The following is a 17,461-nucleotide window of genomic DNA, read 5'->3' on the forward strand; positions in this document are numbered from 1 at the left end:
AAACGGTAGACCACAGATTTGAAGTTCAGCTCCTTCAGCCACCACTTTTCAAAAACAAAAAACCTTGCAGAGGTAAAGCCTTCTCCCCAACGAGTGACGACCTGACTATGGTCCGAGACAGAAGGAGGAAGTAGGAAGCAGGTGATGTCGTGTAGGATCTTCAGCAAATCGGGGGAGACGAGCACTCGATCGAGCAGCCTGTAGCATAGGCGAAACCTTTTATTCGATCATGAGAAAGGCTCGTCGGTAGGAGGAACAGGGTAAAGCTAATACTGTTGGACAAAATCTTGGAAACTTCGCATAGAGACATATGGAGAAATGAGAGAATTTGAGTCATGAATAGACAACAAACAATTAAAGTCTCCCATAAGAAGCTGCAGCTTCCTAAAAGAACCGATAATCCTGCTCAAATCGGACCATCACGCTGGACAAAGGGGAGGACGATTGAGGCCATAGACAATAGTGACCACTGCGGGAGAGGTCCCCACATTCAAGGAAAGGGCAATCGAAAGAGAGAACAGGATATCGTTGACTTGGGAGATGCTCATAGAAGGCTTTTCGAGAATAAAAATACCACCAGCGTAGTGGACCGCGATCTTAAAAAAGAAGTCTGACCCTCTCCATATTTCAGAAATGAAAGAGAGAGAGACTGCTTCTATTTTTATTTCGCATAGAGTAATGAGATCTGGCTTTTCCTGGCGAATCTAGTTTGCCAGAAACAGACTTTGGTGAGATAATTCAGTCATCTGATATTCCAGCATAGAGTCTTCATAGCTGGAAGTCAGGAAAACTCTGAGAGGTGCGAGCTCTGGCTGAACGCCGAGGAGAACCACCAGCAAGGGAGGTCGAGGGGTGCAGATTGCAACGACACCCTCAGCGGGCAGAACAGCAGTGTCTCAGGGAGGACACCGCCCCAACACCAGGTAAAGGGAATGAGGAAGGAGTCGACGTCTCAAGAACGACCCCAGATTGGGGTACCGTAGAGGAAGGGAGAAGGTCGGAGACCAGGGTAACAGATGCGAGCATGACGCCTGAGATATAAAGCAGTTGTTGTGAGGGAAGAGAAACATTGAGAAGCCAGACAACTTCATCAACTTCGATACCCAGCGGAGAAAAGCGAAGGTTTTTACCCTACTGGAGGAAGAGCACCCGCAGAAGATGAGTGTCCAGAGGTAAAGGTAACCGGCTCCCAAGATGAATTGTGGTTGACCGCCATATGCGAAGAAGGGTGACGACACACGAAGTTTGTAGAAGATAGGATGAAAGAAGCCTACATGTGAATCACCATGCAGTTGATAGCTCGATAAGATAGGGCATTGAAAACCATAACATGAACCGCTAGGCCATCAAAACGCCTGCATGGGAAAAGGATATAGTGCAGGTTCCCAAAAATTGATGCTTACGAGAGCCACACATGTCTCTAAAAGCCACCGTAAAATCATGCAAAACGAGAGCATGGGTGGAGGTGCAGGCTAAAAAAGGCACAGCGGCCTTGACAGGAGAGAGATTGGAAACATGAGCATAGGGAAACGAGATGGCGACAGACTACTGGGCAGGAATGCCATCATCATAGGTTGGATTCCCAAAAGCCTCGATAGCGCCAACCAAAGAGGCTCTTGGTGGCTGAAAGGATCGAGAACCGAGAAGTCACCTGCGTGAGAAAAGGAAGGAGGGAAGATTCCAAAATAAAAGGTTCCTGAGAAGAGCACCAACATCACCATGCGCCGTCAAAGCACCTCGGGTAGGAGCGCCTGAAGAGAAAGGCTCAGAGAACCCTTGCAAATCGAGAGTATGGGGAAATGAAATGATGGAACACAGCTTGCTAGAAGAGCCATCATCAGAGGGAGGATTAACAATATCCTTGGGAGCACCTACCAAAGACGATGATGGCGGCAGAGAAGAGCAGGAAACGAGGGAACCATCGAGCAAGCTGGAGCGGCCACCGAAAATAGGAGATGACAGAGATGGTGCCGCCACTGACGGCGCGAAGGCTTTTCCGATGAATGACATGGGCAATGCAGGTGACTGGCTGATCGAAACTCGGATATATCCAATTTTGAAAGCCAGAAAAGATGATTTGGGCTCATGCAACTTGTCAGTCTGCACCCAAGGAGAGAAGGAGGCATGGCGTCAGGGCATCTGAGATCGTCCACTAGCTTGGCAAGATATCGACTTTGGCTGCAGAGAGCGATTAGGGGGGGAAGCGGGCTGGGGCACACTTACTCTTCCAGATTGGATGTCGTCGAGAGAGAAAAGAGGAAGCATAATGATGATAGGCAACGTGCTTTCGAAAGTTAAGGGAGAAGCACTCGGCGCACCACCAGTCCTGAGGCTTCGTGCGGCACAGTTGAGCGCGAGAACGAAATCCGGAGAAAGAAAGTTGCCAGGAGGGCTTAATATCTTGTCAACCCCGATCATCGCCCCAGCAAGGGGAGACCCGAAAGAAAAATGGTGCGCGAAGCATCGCCCCCACCGAGCAACTCTGAAGAGGCTCCCTCCTAACAGCACGGATGAAATTCTGAATATCCAGAGAAATGAGCAAACTGAAAGCCACACAGGAGGAAAACACGATCGAAAGAGAGAAGAACAACTTCAACGATAGCCGAAACGAAAGGGCAACATCAAAACCCCATCGTCAGAGGGCAAAAGCAGTGCCCCAATCATTTAAAGCGTCCTGAATGGAGAGAAGGACCCGCTGTACCAGTAGAATAAGAGAGAGAGAGAGAGAGAGAGAGAGAGTAGGGTAGACTCAGAGCTTACTTCACCATCGTCGTTTCAGTGATGGTGAGCAATGACTTGCTGCCTGCTTGCCGTGGGTAAAGCCAGAGAGGGGTGAGAGGCTGTGTGCACCCTAACCCTAAGCCCTAACTTTCCTTTTAAGCATACATATATTGTGTATTGTTGAACCCTTGATCATTTTAAGATCAACACTTCAGATTTAAGATATCTATTATTGATATTAAAAATAAGATATACTTAAATTATTAAGCTCAAATTTAATTGAGCTTAATCGGAGCCTTAATGGCTGTCCAAACGCAACTGGTTTGAGCATCCAAGTGTGCGCATCTTGTACGGAGCTTGCGAGCCAAGGTCAGGCTTAAACTGAGCCGATACCAATCGGAGCTCCGGCTAACCCAACTCGTTGTGTAGGCCTATATTTAAGAGATAGGATTAGAAGACCTCGTCTTGTTTTGCACTTTAAAAGTTCTGTGGTAGAGGCCCATCTTGAATCCTGCTTATCAAAAGCATAATGATGAAAAAGTGTTGTTCCAAAAGCATACATGAAACATCCGGTTTGAAGGAGCTGTATTATCATTGTTATTATTGTTTACAACCATTTGCCAGTTTTATATGTTGAGCCTTTTGACAACCCTCATAACATTTTGTACATTTTGTTAATAAATAATATAACATGCAAAACATAATTGAAAGGTAAAATAACTTAGCATACGTATCCTTAACACTAGTCCAAGTTTGTATAATATGATATGACCTCACCTTCAAGTGGTTAAAACACTTTATCCACCACTCTTGATCACCAGAATGTGCTGCTTTTGTTGCAAGTGTAATCCCATTTTGAGTAATCAAGTGTTGAATTTGTCATATAATTTTTGTCCAAGAGATTTAAAAGGAAAAGCTGATATTTTTATAATGTAATATGAGCATGAAAAAAATGTTAATATGAGTTTTATTAAGTAGATTACTCAATGCACGTAGTGGTTAAGTCTCAGGTCATGTAATAGATGTAAGACATGCATGTGTCAAGTGAGATGACATGTAAAGGGTTCATAGAGAAGTTATATAAGTCATGAGTTACATGAGTTAAGCCATGCAAGTAGCCTAATAAGCTTCAAAGCTCATATATACCTCTATTGGACCAACTAGCTTGGTTGGCTCCGAACTGCGGTGCGGTTCTTTTAGTAACAGGCTCAGGATAGCTGATCTGTTTTAAGCCAATAGGATGTCACCTAGTGCCTAAAATCAAGTCGACCAAAGACCTAGACCCCAAGGGATTGCCAACCTGGTCTCAAGCTTGTGCATAGGAGATACCCTATACTCCAAGTTCGAATCTTCATGCAGGCAAAAAAGTCGACCAAAGATGTCAGAAATGTATATACAGTATTGTTCTAGTCACAGAAATTTGTCTAGAGAAACTGAGAGACCCAGTTGACCATGTCATAGGGGCACACAGTTTGGGACCCTGTGTCAAAGGGACACGACACGGTACGTGGACATGCTATGCAGTCGTCAAAGTGGCCTCAATGTATTTCACAATATGGAAACCAGTGAGCTCATGTCTGACCTCAATCAACTATTTTGCGTAATGTTTTGGATCCATGGATTTAGATCTGATTGGGTCCCTACCAAGTCAGACAAGATCCAGACCCTTCTGTGGTAAGCATACCATTTACATCATCCACACACGGTCCCTGCTGTCAGATTCAATTTGCATGGCCCTATCTACCACTAGGCATGTTTGGAAATGAGAAAGATGTAAGAAAAGTGATGCAAAATAGAAAATCTGTATGGTTTTTCTGACCCTTCTAAATAAGAAACTTTTTCGCTGAGAGTTTTTTAAAAAAGTACACTTTTTATACGGAACATTCCTCCATGGGTATGGTGGAGGAATGTTTCCTACCAAGAGAAAATTTATTTTTACAGTCCCAAACACCCATCTCACCACCACCCACCATCGCTACCACCATCCATCTCACCACCACCCTCTTCCTCTCTCTCATTTTTTCACTTTGTTTTTCTCATGCTACACATACAAGCAAAAAACTTTTTTTTGGAGAACTTTTCTTATCAAAAACTCTCATAGGAAAAACTTTCTTTTTCTATGAGTTTTTCTCTTCCAAACGTGAGAAACTGACTCAGTTTTGTCCTAGACTGAAGGGAGTGACCTGGGTGGCTGAGGACAAAAGTGCACCACTGTGTTTGATGGGATCCACCTTGGGTTGATAGTTCCATCCATATGCTGGCCATGTTGCACTACCAAACTTGTCAGTGATTGGCGGCATACATAAAGCATAGGAACATGCCTTTTTCTTTTTGGCCGTTTATGTGGGACCCACCATCCCTCCTTTTTGAAATGAGTAGGCCTCCCTAGCTAGTCCTTTGTTTTTTGGTTTCCTGGCTTTGGCCTCTCCCAAGGTTAGGAACGGAGAAGAGCAGCTCCTTGTTCGGCTCAGCTTGGCTCGTGAGAAGCTTAGCTTGTATCGAAAATTAAGCTGGATGAGCCTGGCTACGAGCCAGCTCTATTAAATGTGTTGAGCATGAACATGGCAGCTAGGCTCTTATAAGCTTGTTATATATATATATATATATAAAAGATATTGGCTACTAATGAAGTTAAGGAACTAACGTGGACAAATCATTCTTTTCTTAAAAAAAATCAATTGTTTATACATCAAATGCTAGGGATGTGATATACATGGTTTGTCTAGTAATAAACTTGTTTTGAATCATGTGACTATGACAAGTAATTAGGTATTTAAAGGGGTCCAAAAATGAACAGCCCACAATATGTCAAAATTTGATAACTCAAAAGATCACACGATCCAAGGCTTAATCCTTAGTCAACAAACCATGCTGGCCACATCTATGTGATTAGATTGAGTCCATACAACTTGCACCTATGATTTATCACTCTTTACCATATTATGTGTATTTTGTATATTATCAAGCTTAAAAAGCACCTAAAAATATTTTTTAAAGAAAATGAGCCAACTCATGATCTGCTCATAACAAGCTCGGACTTGGCTTGGCTCATGACGAGCTCACGAGCCAAACTCAAGCTGGGGTGTACCCTTAATGAGCAGAGCCCGAACAGCCTAACCTCGGCTCATTTGGCCCGTTTACCAGCCCTAGCCTCTCCTCCTCCCTCTACTCGTGCTTCACATCTTTGATGCTCAGTTGGTGTAAAGGCCCCTCTCTCTCTCTCTCTCTCTCTCTCTCTCTCTCTCTCTCTCTCTCTCTCTCTCCGCCCATTGAGATTGAGTGTTGTGATGAAGTTTGAAACGAGGCATTGAGCATTTTTTAATTGTCACGCTTTAAGTGTAAATGCTCTGCTCATTTGGTAGGAGCAACTTGTGATCGTCACCGAGTTTATTGAAACCCAGATGAGCATCCCTTGTTGCAAAGTTGAAGCTGGATGTACTCTTCTATGGACAAGGGGACCTCAAGGGTCTTACCAACAGGAAGCCTACCACTGTGTGGCGTTTTCTCCTTAGCCTACAAAAAAAAAAAAAATTGGCACAACGTCATGTTTTGGTAGGAGTCATGATCGATAAATGGGGAGATGCAAATAACTTTGTAAGGTTGGACATGGGGCTCGATCACCATTACGGGTGGACATGGGACCGACCAGGCCTGGCCCAAACCAGACCTAAGAACACTTAAAGCCCCACCTGTAGGGTATCAATGGATTGGGTTTGACCCAGACTCAACACCCTAGCTATAGGGTCAGGGTTTGGTGATAAAGAATGAGGCCCCATTAGAATCCGGGTTAGACATAAAGGGTCTGATTAATATATGGAGTTAGGTATGGATTGTGAAATTTTATACTAGACTTGGGCCCAACCCGAGCTTTGATTAAGACCAGTGATTTTTCATTGTAAAAAAGATGACATTATTTTACAGTGTATGGACCAAGTTTGGTTCATGTAATTCTTAGTGTCCCAGTATGGTTTTCCATATGGAAGACCCGATCAGACCCTGGTACATGAACCTTTAGTCAGATCTAGGTTCGAACCCACCTGGGTCTGAACAATATCCGACCCGTTGACACCCCAACCCCCTCCGACGATTTTGTCGGAGGGAATGAGATATTTAAAAAAATAAATAAAACAGGAGAAAGTCGGTTACCCCAAATGGGAGAACTGCCTCCCCTGTAAAAAGATCGAGATGAAGATAAACCTCACCCCCTACGATCGTTGAGGGGATGAAGGTTATCCTCACCCCACCGTGAGGTCTATAAATAGCCCTCACAATTCGCATTTCCCCTTCAGTCGAGCAAGAAGGAACAAGCGGTAGAGAGCGAGGGAGATAAAGATCAGAAGAAAAAAAAAGTCAGGGAGCTTACCGAATTCTGGCCGACGACAAGGTAAGGGCTCCTTCTTCTTCCTCTATTTCTTATTTTTCTCCTTTCTTTTTCTGGCAAAGGGGATCAGCAGCCATGGCTGCCGGTGAGCTGGAGAGAGAGTCGGTTGGTCGGCACCGACGATCGGCCCCTCTGCCGCAGAGAGAAGGGGAGAGGGTAGACTCAGAGGCTGACCCCTTTTGCAGACAGAAGGGGCTCTGCCCCTTCCACTTTATTGTTTTCAAGGTCAGGTCAGCCTGAGTGCGACCCAAATCGAACTAGGTCGATCTGAGTCACACCCAGACCGAACCAGATCGTTCAAAAAAAATGGGGTCGATCGAATCGGTTCAGGTTGGGTCGGTTCAGACCAAACCGGATTGGATCAAACTGGGTCAGACTGAATCGGTCTAAACCAAACCGTTTCAGACTGACTCAGTCAGACCCAGGTCTCGGATCCATATTGATATGATCTGGACCAGGCCAAATATGGATCTAGTCAATTTGTATAGATTCAAATAGAACTAGATCCAGAGATATTTGGGTATGGATTTTAACTGACTATTTTGGAATCTAGAATAGAACCAGATCTGATTCGAATCAGTTCTAGATCCAGGTCAGAACTGAATCTGATTGAATCAGTTCTGGATCCAGATCAGAACTATGTCTGAATCCAGTTAGACAGTTTTGGATCCAGATCAGTAATGTGTTTAGATCCAGTCAAATAGTTTTGGACCCAGCTCATAAATAGATCAATAATGTGTTTAGATCCAGTCAAATAGTTTTGGACCCAGCTCATAAATAGATCTGGATCGAGTTATGAGTTATTTTCAAATTTTAAAAAGAATTTCAAAATGACCAAAATGCCTTTGTAAGTATTTAAGATCAATTTTGGTAAAATAGGCATAACTTTGCATTCCGAACTTGAAATCGATTAAGGTTTGGTGCGTTGGACTTATATCGTAGAGAAGAATTTACTTGTCATCTGATTTTGGTTAAATCAGGGGCACAAAAATCAAAATCTAACGAGTCAAGTTGAGAGGGGTATTATGATAATTCTATTAAAATATAAGAAGTGATATATATTAATATGAATATGCTTGTGTAATGACCAGATTCTACTGTTAGAGCATCTTGAGACTCGATTGTGACTAGAGCACAATATTCGTATTTGAGGTAAGAAATATTATAAGAAAAATTTAGATGTGAATAAACATTTTTACGTTGCATGTTATTATAATATTGTAAATTTGCATGATACCTTTTGAGTGTAATCGTGATGTGCATAAAATGATCATGCATGATATTATGAAATGATTGCATACACATGTTAGTTGTGGTATGTCATGCATATTAGAAAGAGATTATTTTGTTATAGCATATCCGTATAATAAATTCCCAATAACATGTATCATAATAAGATTGTGATTAGATTTGAGTTCATTTATTCTATTCATGTTATGAATGGATATATTGAGATTAGCATACATAAACTCTTAAACCCCAGAAGTGGCGACCTGTGGTAAAGGCTACCTGGTTCGCAGTCAGAGTGCAGTCATCATAAAGAGTGGGTCACCGATGATTTAACGATGTTGAGACCCTACATTGTTGTGTGCTTATTATGAAATAAGTGTAAGTCCTAATGTCATCCTGAGATTAAAAAATGAGATATGTCGTGATCATTTCACGATATCACTCATGAGAGAATGAGTGAAATACGATTTTGAGAATGTGGTTCAATGTGTTGAACTTAGCTTATAACTTAGGGTTACACTCACACGGTTTTGGGAGACTCTACACGACCATGGATGGTTAAGAACGATCTTAGTTAGGATACGGCATGAACCATACCAAGTTTGAAATTGAGCCTGATGTCTCAACTAGCTACGGGTGGAGTCCAGGGACCACTGAAAGCGTATGGTTCATTGTCTGACCAACATATAGAATTTGGATGTTATACGCGGGTTGTTAGACCCACAGACGGCTATGACCGGTAATAGCCGACTTATGATTAGTTTCATGTAATAGAGGTTTTAAGAGAATAATGGAGGGATAATTAAAATATACAAACTTGTGTGGTGTATCGAAAACTAAAAACAAACTAAAGACTTAGAGCTTACTACAGTTGTAAGTTTAAGTATTTATTTGCTTATAATTATTTCTTACTGAGTTATAAATTCATCCCCTGTATAATTACAATTGTTGGTTCTAGACACACTAACACAGGAAGGACGTGATCGACTTCTTCTTCTTCTGCATAATACTTGGTAATTGTATCTTTCTTGTCATTGAACATTCTTGTATTTGTTATTTTCTTTTGTTACGAATGATAAGCATTATGAAATAAAGTGAGTTATTGAAAAAAAAAATATTCATGTTTTCTTTGTGTGAACTTTGTATGTTTTTTCTCTGAGAAGTAATACCAACCGAACTCTCAAGGTCTCAGATCGGGGTGTTACACCTACCCACCTGACTGGTGTTAGGTTCAGGCTAGAGCAGGCTTGGTAGGACTGAGCCCTTTAAGACTAACTAGTAATTATGGGTTGAATCAGGCCGGGCTCCATTGAGTTACCCATTTTCCCCTATGACCCATTTACTAGTCGGGATGGACCAAACCAATCCCTTATCAAGCTTGGGCTGCACAAGACAGTCGATGCTTAGCCTGCACCTGGTCGGGTACTGGACTCTATGCCCAACCCTACCGACCATGGTGCAATCATATGAGGCTGGCCTGAGTGACTTCCTTTAGCCACGAGACAGCTGCTCAAAGATCAGGCTGGGCTTGATCAATCAACCTATTAGCACCTCAATGGAATGATCAAGCCCGCCAGAAAATGGACACGGGATGGGCCAGATGGGACCGGGCGCATCCCTTTCTTTTAATTTGTGTGGGCAGCCTATGAGCTGCTAGGGGCTTAGCATGTCCAGGTGGAGCCATGGCTGGCTAGGTTCACCCGGGCACAGGCATTGGTTGACTCTTTAATGGGTTGGGTTTGACTGGACTGCAGCCTATTGATAGGCTGGTCAGTCCATCCAAGATATGCGCTTTATCTAACCTTAATATTTTTGGATCATAGTCGCAGATACCACTGAAATTTTGACAATATTGTGAAACGGGATGTTCGCAACCCGTAAAAGTCCTGATAACATCGCGATATTTTCAAAATCTCGCCTATTTCCAGTATATCGTGATTTTATCACAATTGTCAAAAGTCCTGATTTTATCGCAGATACAGTGTCTTACTTTTTTTTAAAAACAGTGTACATTTATCATACTTTTTGGCAAACCTTCAATATTATATATTTTCTTAAACAATAAAATTTTCAAATATTGCAAGCTTATTTCCTTTGCTAAGAAACCCGAGAAACAGACTTCCCACATTGGTCTCAACTAGGGCAAATCAATACTGCAATTACGTTTTTGTGAATCACACACATGGACACAAATATTGAGTCACAAAGATGAAAATAATTCATATTTCAAATATATAGATATTTAACGTGAAATATAGAAGCAAGGACTAAAATTCACATCTTAATGATATCAAGACACACACATACATTGAGCTAGAAATATAATGGAAAGAATATCATATTTTAAATTAATTTTGTTATATAGATATTTAACATTTAATAAGCAAGGACTAAAAAAATTACCTCAGTGATACAAACACAAGCATGAAGACCTCTCCACTGTAAAACCAACATTGCATGTAAAAGTTCTCAACTTGGTATTGAGATATCAGCAAACATCTTGGCTAGCCTCTTGGACCAGGGCACTTGGAATTTCCACTGTCGCCTGGAGGGGCTCTAAGGAGTCGACAATATCCCTCATTAGCGGCCGCGCCTTGGGATTCTGATTCAAACAGTGGTAGGCTAGCATTGCTGCCTTTTGCATGCTTCTGACTGGATAGTCTCCTTCCAATCTTGGGTCTATGATGCTAAGTAGACGCTTTTTCTCTTTCAAGAGAGGCCGGGCCCAATCAGCCAAGTTTTGCTCTCGGTTGGGCCGGCTCTTATCAAGTGAACGCCGACCTGTGAGCAGTTCCAACAGAACAACACCGAAGCTGTAAACATCACTTCTAGCTGTAAGATGGCCTAAACAAGATGTGACTTGGTCAGTGTTGTTCTCAGAGCATGTTCTAGTTTAAGTAACCAAAGCAGTAAGATCGCATGATAGTAGTAACTGAAAAAGAAAGAAATCTGGTTAACAGATTAACAGCCGTAAAGCTTCAAAGAAACCACTGAATTTTAACAGTCTTGTGAGTTTAAACATAAGCATGTCATTATGCAACTAAACTGTAAATGGTAATAATTAGATAGACATATAACTTCATTCAACTGTGTATAATATTCTTATAACAGAATACAGCATTATATTTTATAATGTCCTTCATGGGATGTATCAGTGGTTTTGGAAACTTGCTGTTTCATATGCAGTTATCAGTTTTCGATGTTATATGCAGATTGGCACATTATGGTATGCATAGTTTTGAGGAAAAAGAAGGAATTGTATATTTTTAAGAATGCAAGTGAAGGAATTGGGGTTGGAATTGTGAAATGAAAAAATGTCAGCACAATGAAAGAAAAAGGCTAAGCAACTAATAGAGTTTCAGCCATATCCACCGACAATGACCTTCAACTGTACATCCTCACCAGACCACTTGATATGAAAATGTATTCTAATGTCATATGATGCTAGAATGACAAGTATACCTAGTGTTGGCAACTTAGCCGAATGTGTGTGTGTGTGTGTTCATCCTTGCATGCATTTCTTAGTTTTCCAGTTTATAATGTCTTAAATACAAGGAATTGTACATCTACCTAGTGGGTAGTCAAGGAGGTATCCCAGAGATTCTTCCTGTTTCTCCACTATCTAACCAGAGGACTCAGAGGATGTGAAACTATAGCCAAAAATAACTCACTGGCTTCTGAAACAGAAGCCAGAGGCCATAATTAAACATCTTACCTCAACCATCCATAATTGTCTTAAATGGAAACTTGATTCAACCAACTTATTTTTTTAACTCAAATATAGGTTGACACAGTGGTCCAGTTCATAGGCGAAAAGATGCACAAACCCAAGATAATATCCAGAAAAGGACATTTGATTTAGGCTTCAACAGAAACTGCTTCTGATTTCAGTTTCTACAATTGTATCATGAAGCCATAATTCCACAATCAAAAGAATGCTGAAATTGTTGAGGTGCAACTTTATTGTCGAAATCTACGAAAATTTATGTAACCTCTAGTGACTATAAGCTGAGTTCCAGGTAACTCAAGCTCATGCATCACAAGTTTGGTTAGAGGAGATGTATGTGGACATCATGTCATCAAAGAAGGTTAATGAAAAAATAAAACCATTCCAGCTGACCTCACTTACAAAGATGGACTCGGGTTAATCATGAGTTGCTAATGGCTTGTCCCGAGTTATATGAGCCTCATAGTTTGCAGGAGCTAAAAGTCAAGTTTCAATGCTCAGGACGAAGAAAACTGTTATATAAAGATCTTGCAACGTCATGAAGTGGTACCTGTCATCATATACTCAGGAGCAGCATAACCATAAGTGCCCATTACTCGAGTAGAAACATGAGATTTATCTCCAACTGGTCCATCCTTTGCAAGTCCAAAGTCAGACAACTTTGCATTATAATCCTGAAATACCAACATCAACTTCCTAATGTTATTGCAACTGATGAGGTGAAACAATATGACTTGTTGAAAATTTATTTCAAAGAACAGTAGATGATGCAAATCAGTCACCATGTCCAGCAAGATGTTGGAAGTCTTAAAATCCCTATATATAACTGGTTTTTCAGATTCATGGAGGAAAGCAAGACCTCTTGCTGCCCCCAAGGCGATCTTCAATCTGACAGCCCATGAAAGTGGAAGCAAAATCCCTGCAATTATTACAGAAACAATCAACCTAAGCAAAAGAATCGCCCATGGAAATTCCAGTAGCTCATGCATAGATACTTGTTGATATCGGGCACACAGTTTGTAAAAGTAACTTCGTAGCTGAAGAAATGGCATGCTGTAAGGGTCATAAAAGTAGTTTAACACATTCTGTACATCGTTCTAACCCATGCTCTGTAATAGGAGTGACCATGAAATAACCATGAGTACCTCAATTAAGAAGGAAGCTTTAAAAAGTGGAAAGTAGCAATCTAGTGGCCTGTCAAAGAACAAGTAAATGATGAAAATTACTTGAAAATAAATTGTTTTCCACACTACCACGAGCCATATACTCGTAGATTAGTACTCTGTGATCATCCTCACAACAGTATCCAATAAGTTTCACCAAATTTGGGTGTGAGAGCTGCCCCAAAAAGATAACCTCTGCCTGCAAATCCAAAAGAAACTTGCAGCTCAATATAATTGAAGGGACAGCCATACATGAACTCAAACAATAGAAAACAAGCAGAGAGATATACCAGCCATTCTCTGTGACCCTGGAAACTCCTCTCCCCATCATGAACTTTGACAGCAGCATCCACTGGCTCAATCCCCTGCCTTAAATCCTTGGGAATAAACCCTCTGTAGACGCTTCCAAATCCACCCGCACCTAAAACATGAGTCGGCTTAAAATTTTCTGTGATTGTCTTCAGCTCACTGAATGTGAACACGATCAAAGGGTTAGCAGCCGAATTCCCTCGCAAATCTTCGACTTCTTTAGGATTGGTAGGGTAATTATCGCCATACTTCCCTTCTATCTCCTGTGTTGAACTCTGTATTTTTGAAGAATCTACAAACAGAAACATTCATCAAGCAATAAATAAGCATTCATTAAGACTAAATACAAAATTACACAGAAGAAAAACAAAGGCTAGTCTAAGATTATCCTATTTTTCCATCTAATAAAGTATAATTTAAACCAACATGCCAATTTTCCAACAGCTAAAACACTTCACGCTGTATCAAATTACGCAGCACACACACAGGCCAATCTTAGTCTTCTTTAATCCTTTTTTCTCCAAACTCATGAAAACAAACTGGAAAAAACACAACACCTTCTTGCCAACTGACCAATCAAACCTAAAAGCAAAGCAGATATTAAAAAGAAAAAGAAAAAGTCCAGATTTCAACAGTGACAAAAAAAAAAAAAGAAGAACCAGGAGAACTGAATTCTCCAACTTGTTTCAGTCCAAGGCATATGATACAAAACCAACCATAAGCCAAAAAAGAAAAGGAAGAAAAACAATAAAAACCAACCTCAATTCAAGCTAATGAGGACCAAAAAGAAGAAGAAAACACACAGAAACTCAAGAAGCGCTGACCTGATTTTGGATTAGAAGGTGGACAACAAAGATAAGACGTCAGCCCAGAACAGCAATTCCCCATCAAGAAAGAGAAAAGAACAAGAACACCCCAACAGCCAACGCCCTCAAAAACTCGTCACAAATCCTCCTACCACCCTCTGTTTCTTGGTGATTACAACCCCACCAACCTTGGTTTTACATAAAAAATCCCATATTTCTCCCAACAGAATCCTCACCCTATCAGAGAAACACCACCTGTAACTCACTATATCATATATCAAGAACACCAAAATAGTGGGGCATTCCTCATGAGGAGTTTCTCCGGAGTCTTGAGTGCGTTGATGGTGCTTGACTTCTTGGAAATAATGATGGAGATAGATTTGCGTCACCCATTTCAAAGTTGCCGTGGGCCTAAGCGTCGATCCTATGATTCCTATTGCATTTTGTGGGTCTTGGTTCCAAAATCCTGCTTTCTCAAAAAGTAAGTGGAAGTTTTGATGGCCTGTATAACAGGGACACCAACGGTGACCCGATATGATTACAAGTTATAAATTGGTAAAATTTTCTAGAGAAATTTTAAAAAAAGCCTCAAAAGTTTGGGCAGTAATTTTTAAAGTTTTCCAAAACTTAGGTAGTTTATTTATGTGTCCAACCTGAGACTATTGCAAAGGAGTGATTTCAGAAGGTTCGTCGTTACTTATAGGTTCTTGTATGTCATCTGAATCATATTGTAGATCAAGAGAATCGTCTTTATTTATTTTTGGAATAACTTTTTTCATGTTTTGATCTTCTAAGAAGATAACATCTCTACTTTCGATTAGACCCTTATCTGGGTGATAGAATTTATAGCCTTTAGATCCTTTAAAATATCTGATAAAAATACATCTTATAGATCTGGTATCTAGTTTATCCCTTGATTGTTCTATAACTTTTATATGAGCTACAAAACCTCATTTTCGAAGGTGACTTAGACTAGGTTTTCTACATGTCCATGACTCATAAGGGGTTGTGACAATAGTTTTACATGAAACTCTATTTAGGAAGTATGTTGTTGTGTATAAAGCTTCTCCCCAAAATACTTTGGGTAATGAAGCGTTAGATAACATACATCTAATAATATCAAGAAGAATCCTATTAAATCTTTCAGCCACACCATTTTGTTGAGATGTGCCCAGAGTAGTAGTTTGCGGTCTAATCCCATTGAGTTTGCAATATTCAGCAAATTCATTTGAGGTATATTCTCCTCCTCGATCAGACCGTAAAACTCTAATCCTCCTACCGAGTTGATTTTTAACTTCTTGGCGATATTCTTTAAATTTTTCTAATGCTTCAGATTTATAAGTTATAAGATAAACATAATTGTATCTAGAAAAAACGTCAATAAGTGATATAAAGTACTGCATTCCTTTATGTGTTGAAGTCCTGAAGGGACCACATATGTTTGTCTGTATAATTTCTAATAATTCAGATGCTCTAGTGACATTTTGTGGGAATGGTTTCCTTATCTTTTTTTTCATAAATACAAGGTTCACATTTATGAAATGACGATTCATCAAAGTCTAGTATTAATTGTAATTCAGCAAGTTTTTTCATCTTTTTTAAGTTAATATGACCAAGTCTTTGGTGCCATACATTTACATCCATATTAAAGATAGTATCAATATAAGCAAAAGTCAAAGTAATTTTATTTATGTTTGAGTCACAAATTTTAAACAATCCCTAATTCTAATCAAAGACACCATCGAATAAGACTCGGCCATGTTTTCCTATAGTGACCTTCTCTGGTAAGAAACAAACTTCAAAACCCTTGGCAACCAAGGTCGGGACAGATACTAGATTATGCCTCATTGACAATACAAACAGGACATTGGATAATAAAATACTATTTTTGGCGGTTTTAATCCGATATGTCCCAACACTCATAACATCAAAGTAGGTGTTGTTGCCCATGTACACTCGACATTCACCAGGTCTGTAATCGATCATGTCCACCATCCTCTCCTTTGTCATAGCAATATGTCGCGTTGCCCTAGAGTCCACCCCACCAACTAGAAAAAGCTTGGTTCGCATAAGAGCATTCTGATATCACGCAGATAATATCTCAGATCTCTTTTTGCCGATTGCTTCCATTATTTCTGTCAGTGTGATTTTTTGTCTGGCTCCTGCAATCTCTCTTGAAGTGTTCAGGTTTTCCACACTTGAAGCACTTCACCTGTGAGGCAGCTGATTACGGCTTGCGGAATGTTGGAAAATTTCTCTTATCAGATTTGTCATTGCCTTTAAAGTATTTCTTCTTGAATTAGGGGCGTCTCGAAGGGTTATAGTTCCATGAAGGTTCATCTTTAGCAAAGTGTAATTTGCTCTTTCAGTCTTGTTGCATGTGTTGTTGATCAATTTTTAGTTGAGCAGGAAGTTCTTCCAAGGTTAGGTGTTTTGAATTCAACCTAAGAGCAGTTTGTACCATCTTTCAAGAGGATGTTAAATTATGCAGAATTGTAGATATCTGCATCCGGTGAGGAATCACATTCCCAATAATTACCAGGTCCTTGGCCATAACTAGCATTTTGTTGACATGGTCAACAACAATGTCATTCTCTTGCATACGACATGAATTGTATTGTTCCAAGAGAAGTTGAATGTGAGTTTCTGATATTGTGTCATATTTCTTGGATATAGCTTCAAACATAGACTTTGTTGTAGGGTAATCCTCAAAAACCCTAATGAGATCATCGTTCATATATGTTAACATGATGGTTCTTGTCAACATGTTGTTTCTTTTGTATTTGGTGTATGAGGTTTTAACCTCGTCAGAAGCAATAGGACCAGGGTCACTCATCTCAGTAGTAAGAGCATTTTCGATGCCCTCCAGAGTCAGAACAAGAGGAATCCTCCTCTTCCAAATATGAAAATTTGTGTCATTGAGTTTATCAGTTTTTGGTAATTCAGTAGCACAAACTCTACTAGTCACTTTTCTATTATTGGTTTTTTTAATATGGCATAACATAATAAGTTTAAGTCCAACAATCAACAAGCAGAATAACAAGAGAATATCAGTCATGAATGCATAAAAGAACATGTTCATAATCAAAAGAAAATTCATGATCAATATCTCGATTTCATACAA

The 17,461-nt window shown here is 40.3% G+C and overlaps 1 protein-coding gene across 1 annotated transcript; it reads right to left on the reverse strand.

Moving 5' to 3' along the window:
- Nucleotides 1-10,678: 10,678 nt before the first annotated feature.
- Nucleotides 10,679-17,173, reverse strand: LOC149830683 (putative serine/threonine-protein kinase PBL16). Its single transcript, XM_090015517.1, has 7 exons — nucleotides 16,877-17,173; nucleotides 16,221-16,416; nucleotides 13,513-13,823; nucleotides 13,286-13,421; nucleotides 12,842-12,978; nucleotides 12,610-12,733; nucleotides 10,679-11,176 (listed from the first exon to the last, which is right to left on the reverse strand). The coding sequence occupies exons 1-7, from the start codon at nucleotides 17,171-17,173 to the stop codon at nucleotides 10,821-10,823; spliced, it is 1,557 nt and encodes a 518-aa protein (XP_089871643.1). The 3' UTR covers nucleotides 10,679-10,820.
- Nucleotides 17,174-17,461: the final 288 nt, after the last annotated feature.

This window comes from Nuphar pumila, chromosome 8 (genome assembly GCF_984573655.1).
Source record: "Nuphar pumila chromosome 8, dmNupPumi1.hap1.1, whole genome shotgun sequence".
In the NCBI taxonomy this organism is placed as follows: domain Eukaryota; kingdom Viridiplantae; phylum Streptophyta; class Magnoliopsida; order Nymphaeales; family Nymphaeaceae; genus Nuphar; species Nuphar pumila.